Source organism: Toxorhynchites rutilus, chromosome 2, assembly GCF_029784135.1.
Source record: "Toxorhynchites rutilus septentrionalis strain SRP chromosome 2, ASM2978413v1, whole genome shotgun sequence".
Taxonomy (NCBI): domain Eukaryota; kingdom Metazoa; phylum Arthropoda; class Insecta; order Diptera; family Culicidae; genus Toxorhynchites; species Toxorhynchites rutilus.
The window spans coordinates 219,299,010-219,318,868 of record NC_073745.1 but is presented as its reverse complement, the minus strand read 5'-3'; the positions used below and the strand labels follow the sequence as shown (position 1 = coordinate 219,318,868).

General features: G+C 38.6%; 2 protein-coding genes across 20 annotated transcripts in view; one reads left to right on the top strand and one right to left on the bottom strand.

Annotated features, from left to right (window-relative positions):
- The first annotated feature begins 49 nt into the window (after positions 1–49).
- On the top strand, positions 50–8,957 carry LOC129771507 (probable cytochrome P450 305a1). 4 transcript variants are annotated; one of them, XM_055775233.1, is made up of 4 exons: positions 50–236; positions 287–405; positions 7,219–7,468; positions 7,541–8,957. In XM_055775233.1, exons 2-4 carry the CDS (start codon positions 315–317, stop codon positions 8,691–8,693), a joined length of 1,494 nt encoding a protein of 497 aa, XP_055631208.1. In that variant the 5' UTR covers positions 50–236; positions 287–314; the 3' UTR covers positions 8,694–8,957. The 4 variants fall into 4 exon arrangements, with proteins under 4 accessions (XP_055631208.1, XP_055631207.1, XP_055631209.1 ...); XM_055775234.1 differs by having other exon boundaries at positions 53–191; positions 269–405; XM_055775235.1 differs by having other exon boundaries at positions 68–193.
- The window catches only part of LOC129771502 (protein cycle), an 88,112-nt gene continuing 77,135 nt past the window's right edge, over positions 8,883–19,859 (bottom strand). For 15 of the 16 annotated variants that reach the window (XM_055775217.1, XM_055775220.1, XM_055775208.1 and 12 more), the window contains 2 exons: positions 9,990–10,211; positions 8,883–9,179 (listed from right to left, as the gene is read on the bottom strand). In XM_055775217.1, the coding sequence (XP_055631192.1) occupies positions 9,049–9,179; positions 9,990–10,211 (353 nt within the window). In that variant the 3' untranslated portion in view covers positions 8,883–9,048. Of the gene's footprint in view, positions 9,180–9,989; positions 10,212–17,910; positions 18,067–19,859 lie in introns of those variants that run through there. The other variant, XR_008742395.1, reaches the window with a different exon arrangement.

Below are 19,859 nucleotides of genomic sequence, written 5' to 3'. Positions count from 1 at the left end.
AGGACTCTCATTCTCCTAGCAGCCTCGTGCGTGAATCTCTTAGTTCGAACGATTCAGTTCATTGCTGGAGTTCGATGCTTTCGGTTCGTTTGTCGAAATGATGAGTTGTGGAAAGCGTTGTTATATTTCAAGTTTCCATGAAATAATGCTTGTTTCGTCTTCGCAACTGGGATCTCTTCAACAATAGTCAGGTGCAAGTGAAGCAACATGTCAATCCGTTTACACAACATGATGAAGTAATGTGATCAATGATTGTTACGCAATATAGTGTGATTTGTGATTACAGGAAACTATAGAACTTCAACCGCGATAATATGGTTCTCGTGATACTGCTAACCCTGTTGGCTCTCGTGTTTGTTGGGTATCTGTTACAAGAATTCCGGAGACCGGCCAATTATCCACCAGGTATTTGAACGATAATGTTTAATTTTTACCGTCATAATTTCAATAATTCCATTGTTGTCCAATCACACTGCCCCATAAGAATTGGCTCATGGAGTCAGCTAATCAGCATATTGTCCACAAAGTGCCGGTTTATTCATCTCAATGGGGGAGATAAAGAATCATTTTACATAATCGCAATCGCTCGATGACATGTGAAGGCAGTGAAAACAGCTGTCGCCTCAGCGTCGTCATGAGATTACGTTCTCGCACATGTCACTTCGGTAGAAGCTATTTCCGCGCTTATCAATGGTTCACTCTCTCTTCACTCTCTTCCGTATCTGTACTCTGAATGGGTGATATTTTCGTTGATGTTGATGTGTATTATTCGCATTGATTGCAAACGAATCAGGTAGCGTCTCAGCGGTCCTCGCGTGGAACACGTGTAGCTTGCGCTAGAATCAAATTGCTTATTTGCTTGGACAGCAAAAATGTTGATTTTGCTTTTAAACGCAATGATTTGAGTGGGGCAATTTGAAGCAATCTGAAGCTACTTCTACCCACAGGCCTTAGGGGCTGTCCACATAGCACGTGGACAGAAAAAGCATGGTTTTGGACACCCCCCTTCCCCTCCGTTGACAAGCGTGGACATTACTTATACCCCTCCCCCTGTTGTCCACGTGGACACTTCTCCAGTTTTCGGAACAAAATCAAGAGAATTCTATATTTTTCGCTTAAATTTAATTTCAAGTTTGTTTCAAATTTCTATTGCATGTTTTTATTAATAAGAATAATAGCCTTATGAATAGTAACGATTTGTTTTAAATTCACCGATGTTGATATCATCGCGCTGTTCAAATCGTTTAAATCTTGTAATGTATTGCTAGTTTCGGATCGTTCAACACACGCGTCACATTGTCACTCAAACGAATAAACAGTATAGTGTCCAAATTTTGTTGCTGTTCATTTAACTGATCTGAAGATTTAGAATAACATTAGTTTACTATTCACGTTTGTATTTGTATTGACTGCATTCAACTTTATGCTTCGCTTATGGGAAGGGATAATGACAATGGGTTGGTGGATTGAACACACTTTAAAAATAAAAATTATTTATCAAAATTTACTTCTCCGTATCAAATATGTTTTCTATGTAATTTAAAATTATATTAATTTTCGAGTGGTGAAAAATTTTAAAGGAAGGTTATGTCTTATAATGATTTTATATTAGACTACGTCAGGACTACGTGTTTCAAGTAATCAAATAACACCAAGTCAAAATTTCCATTCTAAATTGAAAGTAATATGTCTCAAAATCCGGATGTCGCAACTAGATGTTGACACTGTACATTCATGATCGCGGATTGCGAAATATTTTCTCGTCTTACAGAAATCTTAACAGTTGATAATCTGAAGATACAATATCTGGTGAGTAAAGCGGGTGAAGTCGTGGAAGCGCCCTTGAAGCGTTCTCGATCGTTGATTTTATTTAATACGTTCAGCTGCGAGCAGTACTTGTTGGAATTCATCGAAGCTAGTTGCTTGGTAGAAACTCATAATGCAGATTTTCTTCCAGTTCTACCAGACCCAGAGAACCTATTTCGGGGTTATATTCAAATGTCCAATATTGTTTTAACTCAACATTATTGTGAATGATTTTCTCTCCACAATTTACTACAAATATGTATTTTTGTGCTCCCGTGGCCGAGTGGTTATCGTCACACTTTATCATGCTGGGGGTTCAAGTTCGATTCTCGTTCTGCCTGGGGGCTTTTTCGCCAAAGAAATTTCTTCTGACTTGCACTGAGGTCACGCGTATTTTAGAGCTTCATACTCCTGAATACATTTAAGGCGTGTTATTCGGCTCTCAACTAAGTAGGGGAAAAGGGGGGGAATTTGGACCACCTAAGCAAATCGCCTAATATATCCAAACTGCACAACCTTTGGCCCGTGCATCTGTAAAGAATGTGTGTTGATGCGGGATGATTTGGTCCAGTGTGTGTTTCATCGTAAAAAAAAAACATTCTTAAGTTTATGTAGAGTATTTTGGGATAATGTTACAATCAGTAACAGTGTTTTGGGATCGATACCAGGTGTCTTGGCCAGATTTACCAGAAAATTTGGATTGACACCATCTCGAATTCTGCATGAATCTTTTCACTGTTGTACGAGCATTTTCAAACACTTTCGTTGTTGGTCAAATAAAATCCGTCCTTGATGGCCTGAGTTGCTCTTTAAAGCTCCTCCTTCTTCCAACGTTGTCTGCCCATTTTTTTTTGTAATTCCGTGACATCCGGAATCAATTAGATCAAAGGAAAGTCTCATATCAGTAGGACCAATTCACCCCACAGAAACGTGTCCATGTCACCCCGCACAACATGCAAAAATGAAAATGCAATTAATTTCATTTATTGTTATCAAACTTACAGTTTTGCTGCATCTAATTGTTCCTTTTCTGTAGACGAACAGAACTTTACTGAACAATACACGAAAAGTTTGTTTAATCAGCGGGGAAAACCTTAAAACCACGATCGGAAAACTTACATTTTTTTACAATCAAAGTGCTTGTCGTGTTCATGCTACCGTTTCCTTCCACCTGTCGAATGTTACCAAAGTTTTACGTTAGTTACATACGGTTCAATAATTAAAGAAAATGATATTATAAAAAATCCAAGTTGAGTCGTACTTTTTGAGATAAAGGGGTGGTCCAAATCACCCCGTATGTCTAACTCACCCCACGTTACCCTACTAATAATAAAAATGACGCAAGTAATACCTACGTTGAGAAGCCCAAAGTTCCACTGAGAACCTTAAAGCCATCCAAATCAAGTCATGCATTTTCGTTGCGTTTATGAAACGAATCGTAGATTACTTCAATGTTCTTTTAAATGTTTTTCGATAAAATAAACCCTTATTCCGGAATCCGGTTGGATTTTGATTTTTCATACTACAAAAATTCCAACATTCTTTGTGTCTTTATCGTGATTTTCGAATACAGCCTTGCATCTTTCAGGCAACCTGATCGAGTAGGTTGTCGATGAAATTTTGCGGATTTCTTCCAAGTTTGCCCAAACTATAATTTCTTATCGCGAACACGACCACCCTCTGCTCTTCGGTTCACGATACTCTACAAATTCACGATCAGGTTGAGAACCAGAGATTGAAACGGCTAATCCATTACCTTAATAGTAACATTGCTGAACGATTTAGGATCGTTTTTCCTTGTTGACAATGTTTTTTTGAGCCTAATCCATATTATCTGTCTTCGAGATGGCTCCAAGCGATTTCCGATTGCTCGGTGTGCTAAATAATCTTCCAATTAATCTCAGATTTCCAACTACACAGATCCGTTAATCATTTCTTCACATCCTAGATTTCATGCGATTGTGCCAGCTCAGTATTTCCTTCTGATTCATCAGAGTTATGAGAGGCTCACAGGATGTTGGGAAAATAATCCAATAACCCGGTTATAACCGTACGAGATGGTTTTTTTATCTAATACAGATGGCTGTAGTGCTTGTTGCAGTTTGATGGTAGATTATTTTTGAGCAGAAAAATTGTGCGCTTCCTGTGGTCAAAAATATTTGAAAACTTTTATTCATAACTAGCTGACCTCCCCTCTTCTCCCCTTAGATAGGGGGAGGAGTGTTTATTCACCATAGAAACGTTTCGTGCCTCCCAAAATCTTCACATCTTAAATTTAGCTCCATTTGCTTCATTAGTTTTCGAGTTATGCAGAAATTTGTTTTTCATTTGTATGACAGCTCACATTAAGAGAGGGGGAGGAGTATCTAACCATAATAAAAACATTTATTGCATTCTAAAACCTCCACATGCCAAATTTAGTTCCGTTTGCTTGATTAGTCCTTGAATTATGCGGAAATGCTTGCATCATTTGTATAGCAGCCCCTCCCCCCTCAGAGAGATGGGTGGAGTGTCTATTCTCCATAGAAACGTTTTGTGCCCCCTAAAACCTTCGCATGCCAAATTGGACAGTTTGCTTGATTAGTTTTCGAGTTTTGCAGAAATTTGTCTTTCATTTCTATGTCAGCTTCCCCTTAGAGAGTGGAGGGAGGGGATACAGTGTCTAACCACCGTGAAAACTTTTATTGCGGCCTAAAACCTCCATATACCGTTCTGAATCATATTTCGGACGCTTAAGACGTCTGATGCAGAAAACAGATCTAAACTTTGGTTGATATTTTTAACAAATTAGTTCAATATGCTTTTGAGCTTTCTACTTTGGTACCTATTTGATTGATAATATTAAAAAATTATCGAATTATCGTTAAATCGTTAAATTATCGTTTTACGCTTTTCAAATGAAGCGAATAAAAATTAAACTTCGAACACTAAATCAAATTTCGGACACTTTATTTTGTAATTTTTTAAACGAAAATTACATTACACTTGATTATATTTTATAGTCAACTGCGAAACACTTACCAAGCAATCACAGTAAACTGTTAACGATAATGAGAACTAATGACGGGAGTTATTTAAATATTAATGAACGAGTAAATTCTACGTGCTCACGCTGAGCGAACGTCAAACACAAACGATAATCAGTAGTGTTGTCATATTTTTGCCGATTATGTTATAATTCTAATGTAGTTTTCATATGAAATGATAGTGAAACCATGTGATTACTCTGAAGAAGCAATTGTGATATTAATTTTATAGTTGATGATATCATTAGTGCATTAAGTATTTGAAGATATCAGAGCAAAGTGTCCGAAATATGATTCGGAACGGTACCTAATTTGGTTTCGTTTACTTGATTAATTCTCGAGTAATGCAGAAATTTGTGTTTCATTTGTATGGCAGCTCCCCCTAAGAGAGGGTGGAGGAGTATCTAACCACCATAGAATCATTTATTGCACCCTAAAACCTCCACATTCCAAATTTCGTTTCGTTTCTAACCACCGTGAAAACATTTATTGCGCCCTAAAATCTCCATATACCTAATCTGGTTTCGTTTGCTTGATGAATTCTCGAATAATGCAGAAATTTGGGTTTCATTTGTATGGCAGACCCCCTAAGAGAGGGAGGAGGAGTATCTAACCACCATAGAATCATTTATTGCACCCTAAAACCTCCACATGCCAAATTTCGTTTCGTTTACATGATGAGTTCTCGAGTAATACAAAAATTTGTGTTTCATTGCATGGCAGCTCCCACTAAGAGAGAGGGAGGAGTATATAACCACCGTAAAAACATTTATTGCCCCCTAAAACCTTCACATGCCAAATTTGGTTTCGTTTGCTTGATTAATTCTCGAGTTAGGCAGAAATTTCTGTTTCATCTGTATGACAACCCCTCCTAGAAAGGGGGGTGAAGTGTCTAACTTTCATTGAAACATTTATTGCACCCTAAAACCTCCATATGCCTAATTTGGTTTCATTTGCTTGATTAATCCTCGAGTAATGCAGAAATTTGTGTTTCATTTGTATGGCAGCCCTCCTTAGAGAGGGGGGAGGGGTCTCAAACTATCATGAAAACCTTCCCCGGCCCCAAAAACCCCTTCATACCAATTTTCATATCGATCGGTTCAGTAGTTTCCGAGTCCATAAAAATCAGACAGACAGACAGACAGAAATCCATCCATCCAATATTCTGCAACCGACGATTCTTGTAGAAATTTTATTAAATTTACCAGAATATCGTTCATTTGTGTGTGATTTATGCATGAAAACTCTTAAAAAGTGTTTGTTGTGAGTCAAAATGTTGTCACGTCACGCTAGAATCTATCGTATAGATTTCGTGACGTGACAACAACTTTTTGAGGCAGTTCATACTTCTTTTTTTGTGGATCTTAACCAAATTTGGTGATTTGTTGACCATATCGTTTGCTAAGAGAAACCCAAGCATAAAAATGTTGAATTTTGGTTAAGTGCAGATATGTCTCAAGGAACATAAGCATAGAGAAAACTTGAAATATTCTAAATATAATTATGTAGTTTTTTAAACACACCCTTCTCGAAGGTTGGTGCCTAAAAATTTAATTCGTTTCATTGAATTCATATTATGACTAGTATTTATTCAGAAAACGTTATAACTTTTTTACCTTGAAACAATATCCAAAATTTGGTTCTTTGGTTCATAACCTCATGGAATGGGTCTTTAACGACATTTTTAATCCGGAAACAATGCACGAATTTGCGAAAATTGTATGTTCGATCGGAAAAAAAGTTCTCATATTCTAATAGCATGAAAATCGAAGCGTGCGTATGTCTTTATTTAATTATTTTTTTCTCCTGCTTTGCTTTTGCGCGTCAGTGCGAGGTTTGCACTATGCTTGCTTCGTACATATTCTGAGAGTGCATTTTGTGGTAAGAAAATTTATCCATCCAACACAGTAGCAGAGCAGAAACTGCGATTTGCCAGGGCGAGCACAATATTTGAAGGACTTTTGCTGCTAACAGTCGACATGCGTCAACCTCTGACCAATCATGACTGAGATGAATTTTCAAGCCGTGCCCAAATTTGTAGATTTTTGTGATTTCAATAGTTTGTTCTTCAAGCTGTTTTTCGATTGAAACAAATTTTTGGGTCACTACAGTCATTAGCCAACATTTATTGTAACTTAACATTTCCAATTTTATGGGTAGTTATCCATGTTTCTTGTCTTTATTTACAATTATAATTACAATTTACAATACGATTAGGTTACCTGTTGCTTAAGTTTCACATACAGCGTTCGATAGCTAACACTATCGAATACAATTTCAATATATACGTATGAGAATTCAATATTAGCGAACATATTGCAAAGAGCAGATCCATACTCATGCACTCAATATAAAACACTGATTAAGTACGATGTTTCATCCACAGGACCCCGATGGCTTCCATTTATCGGCAACACACCAATGATTCGAAAACTAGCGCGAGTTTGCGGTGGCCAGCATTTGGCATTCGAAGCTCTGTCCGCAGAATACAACAGCCCAGTAATTGGTCTAAAGCTAGGAAGAGAATACGTTGTGGTGGCGATGCAGTATCCCGCGGTGCGGGAAGTTCACAGCAAAGAAGTATTCGACGGCAGACCCAACAACTTTTTCATAAGGCTGCGAACCATGGGTACAAGGTGAGATTGCATCGATTAGAAGTGTGAGTGAGGTTCAATAGAATGTTAATTTCTATTTCTTTCCTCGTTCAGACTTGGAGTAACCTGCACCGACGGACCTTTCTGGGCCGAACACCGAAACTTCATAACGCGTCACTTACGTCAGGCAGGCTATGGAAGACGACCAATGCAATTGCAAATCCAGAATGAACTGAATGAACTGATTGATATTATAAATGACTTGAACGAAGAGCCTGCTTGGCCAGGAAGTATTCTACCTACCAGTGTTATAAATGTTTTATGGACCTTCACAACGGGGACAAGAATCCCAAGAAACGACGAAAGACTGGCAAGATTACTCCAGCTGCTGCAAAATCGCTCGAAGGCATTCGATATGTCAGGCGGAATTCTATGTCAGCTACCCTGGCTTCGCCACATAGCTCCAGAGGGGACCGGATATAATCTTTTGAAAAGATTCAATGCGGAATTGAATGAATTTTTCATGATCACTATCAACAAACACCACCAGTCTTACAGTGAAGACAAATGCGACGACGATCTTATTTATGCTTATATCAAGGAAATGAAGGAGCGAAAAAATGACGAGAGCTCAACCTTCACAGACCTTCAGCTTACGATGATAATTTTGGACATATTCATCGCAGGATCACAAACTACCAGTATTACTATCGATTTGGCCTTCATGATGATGGTTTTGAGACCGGAAATTCAAGAAAGAATTCATAAGGAAATCGACGCAAACATGCAACAGGACGAAATGCCACAGCAAAACGATCGCACAGCTCTTCCGTACATAGAAGCGTTTCTGCTGGAAGTTCAACGGTTCTTCCATATCGTTCCGGTAAGTGGGCCAAGGAGAGCTCTATCCGATTGCACCTTGGGTGGATACCGGATCCCAAAAAATACCACAATTCTAATGAGTCTCCGGACGGTACACATGGATAGCAATCATTGGGGTGATCCAGAGATATTCAGACCGGAGCGTTTTCTCGATGCAGACAATAAAATCATCAACACGGAACGATTGACGCCGTTCGGGCTTGGCAGGAGACGTTGCCTCGGCGAATCACTGGCACGAGCTTGCATGTTTACCTTTTTCGTTGGAATTTTACAGAAATTTACTTTAATCAAACCAACGAATTGCAACGCGGATCCGTCTATCAAATTATTACCTGGAATAACGCTTTCGCCGAAGCCGTACAAAATTGTGTTTAGACTACGATGAGACTCAGCTGGCGATGGAAATGCCCTCTCTAACAACATTAGCGACATCTGTATATCATCATCGACGAGAGCGCCATGAGTGATTCGAGTGACTGTTACGATACGATGAAACGAACCTTTTTCACGTATTGAAAAGCAAATCCTAACACAGGGAGAGAGATAAATATTGCCTAATATGATACTCCACACATCTGTAGTAAAATAAAATTGACTTTATTCTACAATGTTACACAATAAACACTAATAAAATTGACTTCCGCTCGAACTAATTTATTTATTCTCTAGAATATGGTAACTTTATTTTTTTGGTTTCGGCTTCAATTGGGTTGGAATGACGAATGTTGCTCGCCACTTTGTTACGGCAGAGGCCAAGGCAGCCCCGAGAAGTCGACGGGTCCTCCCAGTCCAGCATCGGCCTCGAGGAGGCTCATTATCACAGCCATAGCAGCCTCATCGTTGCCATCATTGCCTTGGGCATGCGGCGATTCTGGAAGAGATAAGAATACGTTTTGCTAGAGGATTTATTGAATTCCACGTTGAAATGCAATCCCGTTGAGGTCACCGAAAAACTATTCTTCGGTTTTTGGTGGAAAGAATAAGACAGGCCAGAGTTTCAAGTTTGATGAATTAAGAGATTAATTATGTTTTTGAGGAAAAAAGTATGAAACATCAACAGTTTATGAATATCATATTGTATCGAAATATGCATCATCCTTAAGAATGATTATAATGATTACAGAATGTTAAACAGGTTATCTGAGACGAACCTGACCAAGAGGCTGAAAGTCTCAAAAATAAAGAATTAAATAAAAAAAACAGGTTACATGAGTCTATCAAAAATCTTAATTTGTTGACTTATAATGCTACATTATCACTAGACAAATTGATTTTCCACGGGAATCCTCAAAACTGGATTGTTCAAAAAGCCATTTTGGAGTCGAATGAACTTTAAAGTTTAAATCCTCTATAATAGAACTCAAAAAGCCAAATGCAATCTTTCATTTTGTTAAAAATATCTTCAGTTCAATGTTGATTCATCAACTAATAATAATTTGTACCTTGACATGATTTGATGCGCTCCAATCATTACGGATAATTCAAGAACAAACAAGTGAATAGATAAAACCTAGGTAACTTTATTCAATAATAATTTAAAAATCCTGACAAAACATATCTAACAGAATGGGGGGGATGAATGAAAAGAATACGAGTGACACACGGTAAGATGATGAACACAAAAGTAAACTGAATGAGAATTATTTGGAATTTTTTCACCGCAAGCCTAAACCCAGCTTACCATGCTCTGGACTGGTTTTGCGAACGTGGCCATACTCCGGTAGCGAACCGTTATTTCGTTGCGTGGTTGCGGCTTCCCCCGAGGAGACTGACGAGACAACCGATTCTGAGACCAGGGTGCACTCCACTGCCGCTGCGACTTCGCTTGACAGACTGTTTGCATCTTGCCCGGATGGGTTGAATTTTTGCGGCAACACGACGTCCGCTGGGTTGGGGCTGCTTTCTGCAAGAAAGTGAAGTAAGATGGTAGGTAAGATTTCATATTGACGTCCATGTGATATTCTGCAAATATTATTTAATTAATTTTGCTCCACAAATTATTATCTCAATCACAAATTCACATATCAAATATTATCACAAATTATTCGTTCTAAAAACTGTACTAAAGAGAGAGAACTTATCGAAGGTCTATTATTTTAGAAAATTCTAAAAACGACAATTATTTATCAATTCATACGCCAAGTTATACAAATTGATAAATGATTTAACTCTTTATTAATATTCACTAGATCTTTTTATGAGGGCCGTATCAACGAAAATGGTAGAGTTCCATTTTTTACTGATATATAACCGACAGAACCGGTATGTTTTTCATCGAAGAAAGGTTGCATTAAAATCGATTTTCGAAATCTCGCGAAATCGCTCTAATGAAAACGTCTCTATTGTGATTGATGATGATGACCGTGTTCGGGAAATTAAATATCTTGGCGTGGTTATTGATGACAAGCTTAAGTTCAACACTCACATGTCGATTGAAAAACGATTTGACCATTCACAGCAAAATACTACTGCACAAATCAATCATCTCTCCTCATTTGGACTATTGTTCTTCTGTTCTATTTTTAGCCAATGACACACAAATATCGAGGTTACAGCGCTTGCAGAATAAAATAATGCGATTTATTCTAAAATGTAATAGGTTCACTTCCTCATCTTTGATGCTGGACGCTCTGCAATGGTTATCCGTGAAGCAAAGAATTGTTTATTTAACTATGGTGTTCATTTATAGAGTAGTTAACGGTTTGCTGTCTCGATATTTGAGTGATCGAGTTGAAAGAGGAAGTGATTTTCATAGATATAACACTAGAAACGCGAATGAATTGAGAACACCTAATTTCTTGTCATGTGCTTCACAAAATTCGTTAATGTTTTGTTCATGTTTTCAACTCAATGACAAAACATATTAAATGTGCAACAACACTTACAGAATTCAAGATGCACTGTATTTCACACTTTAAAGCTGTGTATTCATCAGTATTATGTCTGTCATGATCATGGTGATGATGGACTATTTTTATTTTTTATTTTGTTGTTTTATTTTGTAGTAGCTCAAACAAAAATAAAAGTAGTCTACAAAAGTTTGAGCCTCGCGCGCGTCGCACAGATATAAAGGATATAAAGTAAAAGTTTTGAGGGCCGGTCTAGGATTCTTTCATGATGGAAAATTTCTCGACATCTCTGTATGGGGGTACTCATTGTCTATCCAAAACAAGGCTGGCGGTTGGACTTATGCTCTGGTGGACCAATTGGCTGCAAGGGCCTAGTCGGGATCGTATCGGCTCTGTGGCGAACAAGACTGAGTATTGGCTTCTCTTTTGATAATGTAATAGAATATTTTTCTGAATTTATATCTGTTGTAAAATCAGTTGGTTTTTTTATCTGTTAAACTGATTTCAAAGCTGAGGAAAAAAATATTATCTTATAGATAACTCGTCTTGCTCAAACCTTTGTAGGGGAAGGTGGCGGGACCATCATCATCATCATCATCATCATCATCATCAACAGTATACAAATTTGAATATGCGGATGTGTCGAAATCCATAAACTGAGTAAAATGGTTCAAAAAGTAATTTTAGAACCTAGAGCAAATTAAAAAGATTGCTATAAATGTTCCTTGCGTTTAATTCTCATTGAAATAAATCGTTTTCCTGTAGTGCACCGGTATTCTCAACCTTAGGACGTGACGTCCATGTGATGTTCTGCAAACTTATCACAAAACTCTTCCGAATAAAGTTTTGTGTAATATGAATTAAATTGGAATAACCAAGATCAAACTTTGTATTTTTGATTTAAGATGAAGATGCAAACTAACCAATGAGAAAACAGTTCACTTTCATTTTTCGGAGTGTCATTCCTTGTCCACCTGAACTGTCAGTATTCAAGTAAACTCTGAATTCATTATTTTCAGTTATTCATCAATGGTTCCAGAAAATTGGTAAGGAGATAGAACCAATTGATAATTAAACCATTTTAAGGTTATCGCTAAGAGATTATCAGATCGATACAAGATTGAAGTCATATAAATGTGTTGCGCTCAAGAAATGTTGTAAACGTTGTTCGATCGGTTCAAAATGGAATTATAACATCGCCAACAAACAGTATGTGTGGCTTAATGAACGTTTACCAATCCCATGACAGTGAACTAACTGTAATACAAGCTCAAAGTAAATCACAATTGTTTCTGGAACCTCGTGAAATATCGACGAAAAGAATTGGTATTGTGAGTGCCACCCAGTTATGAATGGAATGAGCTTGAGCTTGAGCTTGGGTAGACTGTACAATTCGTAGTTGCTCTCCGTGATTGACCTGAACCAACCAAAGAGCACAAAGAACACACAGAATGACGCTTGGGACTAGCAAATCATTCTCGTTGTGCAATTTTCGGGGATTCTCACAGTCACCAAGGGAAGGGAAGGAATGTTAGTATGATATTAGCTGCCCGAAGGCCAGAAGGGTCGCCTCTATAGCGTGGTTCCCTGGCGTTTATCATGGAAGGGATAGTTGTTAGTGGGAATGGTTGGGAAAAATCAGGATTCACTGCGGTAAGTGATGTGATTATGTAAATGCGAACAATTGACCTCTCGACAAAACAAAAATCCGAAAATCTTATGTGTTACAACACGCGGCAGAGATTATCTTCAGGTATCCTGAGAAGCAAACCCTATAAAGTTGTTTGAATTGGCTTCGTTTTCTTATATTATTTATCGTGTGTACTGTATCATAATCCATTCGCGACGGCGGAGAGATATCTTTCGGAAACCTGAAAAGGTAACCACGAGAACTTCTAAAAAGCTATTCGCTATACTCTAAAGCTATACCCTTTATTGAATTTAAATCGAGACGGTGGAGTGTTACATTTAGAAAACCTGAGAACCTGAGTAACCAAAAGAAATTTGAGTTTAAAAAGACGGGTGGGTAATGTCGGGGACATAACCGGAGTGACGTAGGACTATACAAAGGGGACAGCTTTTTTTTGATATATTTTAAATGTATTGTTTTATTTTCTTCTGCTACGTGAATACCTACCTATCTACCTGAAAAATGTATTAGTTTACTGTTTACTCTTCATGAACATGTTGGGGGTTCTGCAAAGCACCTTTGGTGTTGTGTTTTGCGTTTTTTTTACAAACTTTCCCAATTTTTTCTCGCTGTCTTATAGTTAATTCTTGATTTTTTTCCGAAGGCTTTGTACTTATTAAATGTTCAACGCCGGGCATCTTTCGGCGTATGCACATATCGTACAATCAAAATGATGGCTGTGATAGGAGATGCATAAGTGGTCATCAGCTCATTCACTATCATATATTTCACTATTGAGCACATTACCGTACCTTAAACTGTTTCCGTGTTTCGGAGACGAATGAATTGTAAGATTTGTAGTTTCCGCAAACAAAGTAAATAAAAATGAACTGAGGTTTTGGAGACGAACTCCACGATCTGTCGAGAAATAAACGAGCTATAAGCGTGCTGAAAAACCAACAGTAAATACATGGACGAATGACCTTCGGATTGAAGCCCTTTAAAATAAGAACAGAGCAGCAGGAAATATATAGAGGCGAATGAACTGCAAAGTTCAAAGCCTCTTAAAAACAAAGAAAGAAGAATAAGGAAATACATAGCTCATCATGTTGCTCCTTAGTTATTTTTCTATACAATGCAGTTGTAACGTCATTCATTTTTCAACATTAGTTATCAACCAAAGAAAGCAGTTCTTGCTACCGAGAAAATTCGTTAATGCCATCCTGCATACAATGTGTTGTAATTTGAAGCTATTTTTAGCTCGGAAACCATGCATGGGTTTGTGAAAACTGAATGATCAATTTAAAAGACCCCAACCACCAATAAGTTCAAGAACAAGATAAACAAAATAAATCAGTTTATATTATATGTTATATTATGTCTCTTTAGAATGCATTGGTATTGTGAAAAACTTTCAATAACTCTTCTTTGAAAGGTTTAATGCCCCTGAAAAGTGCCGTGTTTTACGGTGGCTGGTTTTGCCACCAAAGCAGTCTGTATAAACAAACTTTTTCCTTCTTCTACCTGCTTCCGTTTTGCGATTGCGTTTGCCACTCGCTGAAACTAGTTGTTGCCACCGAACCGAATGTGCTCTGTTCTGTTCGGTTTTGTGGGTTTTTTTATTGTTGTGAGCAGCTTTGCAAGCCAACTCGAGCACTCCGGCGGCCGAAATTCTATAACCGCTATTAGGTATACTGGTGCTCCGGCACCAATCCGTTGATGCGATGTGATGTGAAACGATGCCACACAACCACACTGATTTACGGTTTGAAAGAGAATGATATATTTTTCAGCGGATCCGCGCCTTTTGTACTCTAGCGGTACACACTCACAGGATAGAGACAAATCAGCAGACTAAGCCAAAGGGGCGAGTCCAACGAGACGAACGAAAGAGCGTTAAAAGGCAGCGATGGCAAAAAAATACATTCATTACGATTTGTTCGCTCGTTGGACGTAGTCCTACGTCAAAAATCAAAAATTTAAGATTACGAGCAAAACATATAGGAAAAATAATGTTGATGCATGACAATTGCATGATGACGTCAAAAAAACGCAACGTAATTGCAATGACGTCACATGCATACACTCTAGCTGAAAACAACAAATCGATGATGGACCTCAAATTCATTAAAAATTAAACTAAACAGTTGTAGGCGAATTATAATAAGATAATATAACACAGGAACAGAATCTCAAGCCTTTCAAAGTATCATTACCTTCATATGTATATCAAATCTCAATACAATCTCACAGGGGCTTGCGAAGCGGTCTTACATCTAAACTTCTGTTGTTACAGAAAGACAAATTCAAAATGATTTGCAATATATGCAATATATATAGCAACCCTAGAAACTTTTTATTGGCTCATAAGATTTATATGGCCTCTCAGAGAGCGATGTTGTGGCCAGACCACAGCGCAAATATTTGAGCGGACAGAACTATTTCACATCCTAAATCTCTCCTTCCGCACAACCTTACAACCCCGACTCACTATCACTAAAATAGCTATCGGAAAAAAAACCTTCACAACCCTAGATACACCATTCTCACTACGGCAATCCCTCTCGCTGCCATCTTTAAACACGCTGCACTAATATTACTTCATTTTCTTTTTTCTCCTGTTTCTATCCCTCTTATGAGAAAATCTAAATTAATGGCGACTGACATTTTAATTATGCGCAAACAAATTGCAGGCGAACGTATCAAAACACATTTATCGCGTTTTAAAAAAAACTCAATGAAACATCGTGGATACTAAATCAAGGAACGGGGGCCCAAAATACTCGCAAATCACAGACCAACTGTTTTACGTACAATGAATTCAACGAAATTGAAACACGTCCAAAAATAGCGAAAGGTGAAAAAATTTTTAACTGGATATGCACGCTTTCTACTTGTCAAAAAATTAATTATGATTACAACAGTCACAACAACTTCACTTCACGAAATTTTACTAAATAAAATCACTTTCCATCACATCATGGCCACTTCAAACGAAATAAATAGAAACACGGAGCGATCGAACAACGCGTCTACACTCGATGACTGCTCGCTCCCCTCCTCGCCTCCCAGTTATGAATGGAATGAGCACCATCATTCTGCACCGCGAGTAAAGTGAGATAACGAGATTACTAGCTTTATTCTGGAAGTCACCTCACTTCTGTTTTATACCCGAGTCAATAAGAGGACACAAATACAAATAACATCTCGAGCCATCTCACGTCGTTCGTCGTGAAGAATGAAGGCCCATGATTTATTTTCAATAGTGAGATGTTATGATAAACTGTATAAGTTAAGGCGCGGATCAGGTGATTATATAAAAAATTTGCAGGCCACTTAATCAAGGTGTCTATTCTTATATTTTTTCCTGTTCTATTCCTCAGATTTTACTCTGCCTGGTACAGCCCTAATAAGAGAGTCGACATAGTTTTTTGCCACTTTTTGAATATGTCAAATTTCGTTCCGACGAGAGTGTTTTTGCGGGTAGTGTTACTTCATTACTTCAATATGAAGAAAAAAGCTACGAAAAGTCATCGTATTTTGGTGGAAGTTTATAGTGACCATGCTCCAACTGAACGAACGTGTCAGACGAGCGTACACGGTTTAAAAGTGGTAATTTTGCCTTGGAAGACGAAGAACGTTCCGGGCCGCCAAAAAAGTTTGAAGATGAAGAATTGGAGGCTTTACTCGATCAAGATCCGTCGCAAACGCAACATGAACTTGCAGATACACTTGGAGTAGCTCAGCAAACCATATCCGATCGAAAAGCAATGGGAATGATCCGAAATATAGGAAATTGGGTGCCGTATGAATTGAAGCCACGAGACATCGAACGCCGTTTTATCGCGTGCGAACAACTAGTCCAACGGCATAAAAGAAAGGGTTTTTTTTGCATCGAATTGTTACTGGCGAAGAAAAGTGGGTCCATTACGACAATTCTAAACGTCGGCAACGTATGGATACCCCAGCCATACATCAACTTCGACGACCGCGCGGAATATTCACGGCTAGAAGGTTATGGTGGGACCAGCTGGATGTGGTGTACTATGAGCTGCTAAAACCGAATGGAACCATCACGGGGGACCTCTACCGACGACAATTGATGGGTTTGAGCCGTGCACTTTAGGAAAAAGGGCCACAATACGAGCAAAGACACGATAAAGTTATTTTGCAGCACGACAATGCTCGGCCGCATGTCGCGAAACCAGTCAAAACATACTTGGAAACGCTGAAATGGGAGGTCCTATTCTACCCACCGTATTCTCCAGACATTGATCCGTCCGATTACTACACCCAAACCAGCATTATCAGGAAGCATTTCATTTTCGACAGAAAACATGTCATTTCGCCAAATAGGCAAATAATGTCATCAGTCCCCCAACGCTTTAGAATGTTTGTATGTATGTATGGAAGCAGATATCTCTTTCTTTTTCTTTTTTCATCTTTTTTTGGATAGCACCCAATAAAAAGTCCAAACGACGTCAACGGGAATCGAACCAAGGCCGGCTGGAATGCAAGACTGTTTTACACGATCACGCTATCCACATAGCTAATGATGCTGGGGAGGATCGTGATAATATTACATCTCATTACAAATTGAAGTTGGAAAATGCTTTCTAATTTTACTTCTAGAAAACACTTTCCAGCATAAAGGAGATCTATATCCATCTCGGTCTGGGCCGTGGCCAAGTAATGCCTGCATTTTTGAAACGTGTCTCTTGTTTCGCTCGCTCGTATTAATCTTATATTGCCGTACCATATATATTATACAAAAGCTCACCAGTATTTGTGAGTCATGGCATTTTCTGTCATTTTCACGCTCTTTTGATGTAATAAATCGGGATAAAAAAACCTGAGGTAAAAATCAATTTTGGGTGAATCTTTTTCGATTGATGCAACATGGCCTGGTTGACCAGCACTTCTCCAATTTTTATGAAGTCAAAAATTGGATCGATTCGTGGTTAACCGACAAACCGGCCGATTATTTCCGCAAAGGGATCCGTGAATTGCCAGAAAGATGGGAAAAAGTTGTGACTAGCGATGGGCAATACTTTGAATATTGAATTTGTAACCATTTTTGCAGAATAATGCATTAATTTTTGAAAAAAAGCCAAGAAACTTACCGGTACTCCTACGGTTACTTGAACGAATGTAGCAATTTTTTTCCCCAGGTTCTCTTTACAGTTTTTGTTTTCATCCGTTCAGTTTTACAGTTGTCAGTGAGATTTCGGTCGAGATGGAAGAAAATCAGCAAACCGCTCACAATAGGATTTTGTTAACTTACATGCAGCATTGAAAAAAAGGGAAAAGTGATGAATGTGTATCATTCGGCCGTCTCAAGGGTCCTCCAAAGGTTTCAGAAACGGATGACAGTGGACCACAAGCCAGGAATTGGACGGAAACCGGGAATGACGCGCAAAAAACGAGAGAGTGGAGGTTAATTCGGACGAATGGGCGAATAACTTGGCCAAAACAGTCGATGTTTCGCAAAATTTCACCCAGAGGGCGAAGAAACGATCCGGATTGAAAACGTACAAGGTGCAGAACTTCCCAAATCGGGTAATAAGCCAGCACAGTGTAGCCAAAACGCGCGGCCGCAAATTCTTCACGATGTTGCTAACAAAATACCGGTTCGATTCTTTGTTTTTGAGTGGCTTTAAACTTTGCAGTTCATTCGCCTCTGGACTGATGCTGAAATCCTGATTTAGTAGGCCATGGGCACTTATGGCAAATAGAGCGAACCATTTGAGACCACAGACGCAACATACAGTAAGATCTACAAATCTGAGTGCTCCTGAAAAACAATATTTTTACTTCGATAACTATAGCCGATTTACCACCCTCTAAAACAACTCTATTCTATGTTACCAACTACATGGGCTGCAAAGTCCTGGGATTTTTCAAAAGATGGCGCCACTAAAAAATGGACAAAAGTCATTTCGAGAGGTTCATCTGTCACTAGCCTATGTGTGAAAAAACAGTTGTTTAAGTGTCACTACCTGAGTATTCGTATAGAAAAAGGAAAAAGAGATATATCGTATTTTAATCAAACATAGTCTTTTTGGTGGAAAAACTCCTGAACAATTAATGCAGTGGTTGACGAAATGTCATTCCACTTCTGCTCCTTCGAGAACAACATTTTATCGGTGGTTTAGTGAATTTAAAATGGACCCTACAAGCACTGCAGATGTACCTCGCTCTGGAAGTCCAAAAGGGGCTACGAATCCTGAAATCGTAAAACAAGTGCATCGACTCGTTTGGAACGATCGTAAAGTGAAGTTATGCGAGTTAGCTGAGGTCGTAGGCACTTCAAAAGAACGAGTGGGATACATTTTGCACGACATTTTGGACATGAAAAAGCTATCCACGCGATGGGTGCCGCGTTTGCTGACCGTCGACCAAAAATAGCGGCGCAATCGAGTGGATTTCGTTTTGTGACAATGGATGGAAAGTGGATCCATTACCACACTCCAATAGGCAGTCTGCACAGTGGCTGACAAGTCACGAAAGCAGACCAAAGCAGCCAAATAACCAACGGTCGGCCGGGAAGGTTTCAGCCTCCGTTTTTTGGCATAATCTTCGTCGCTTACCTGCAGAAGGGAAAAACAATCACCGGAGAGTATTATGCAGTATTGGACAAACTGAATGACGAAATAAAGCTCCAATAGATCCATAAGGCGAAGCAAAAAGTTCTGTACCATCACGACAACGCATCGTCGAATACGTCCTTATAAGCAATGGCCAAGTTGGACCAATTACAATTCCAATTGGTTGCTCACCAACCATATTTTCCAGACCTGGCCCCATCGACTGCTATATGTACCAAAACCTCAAGCGGTGGCTCCAGGGAAAGAGATTCATATCGAATGAGAAAGTTATCGCACTATTGAGGCATATTTTGAAGACTTAGACGTTTCGTACTACAGAAAAGGAATCGAAATATTGGAATCTCGCTATACCAAGTGTATTGCCCTCGAAGGAAACTATGTTGAGAAATAAATACAGCTTTGCCCAAAAAACGATTGTTATCATTAAAAAACGCGGGACTTTTCAGCCCATATAGTAATTATAA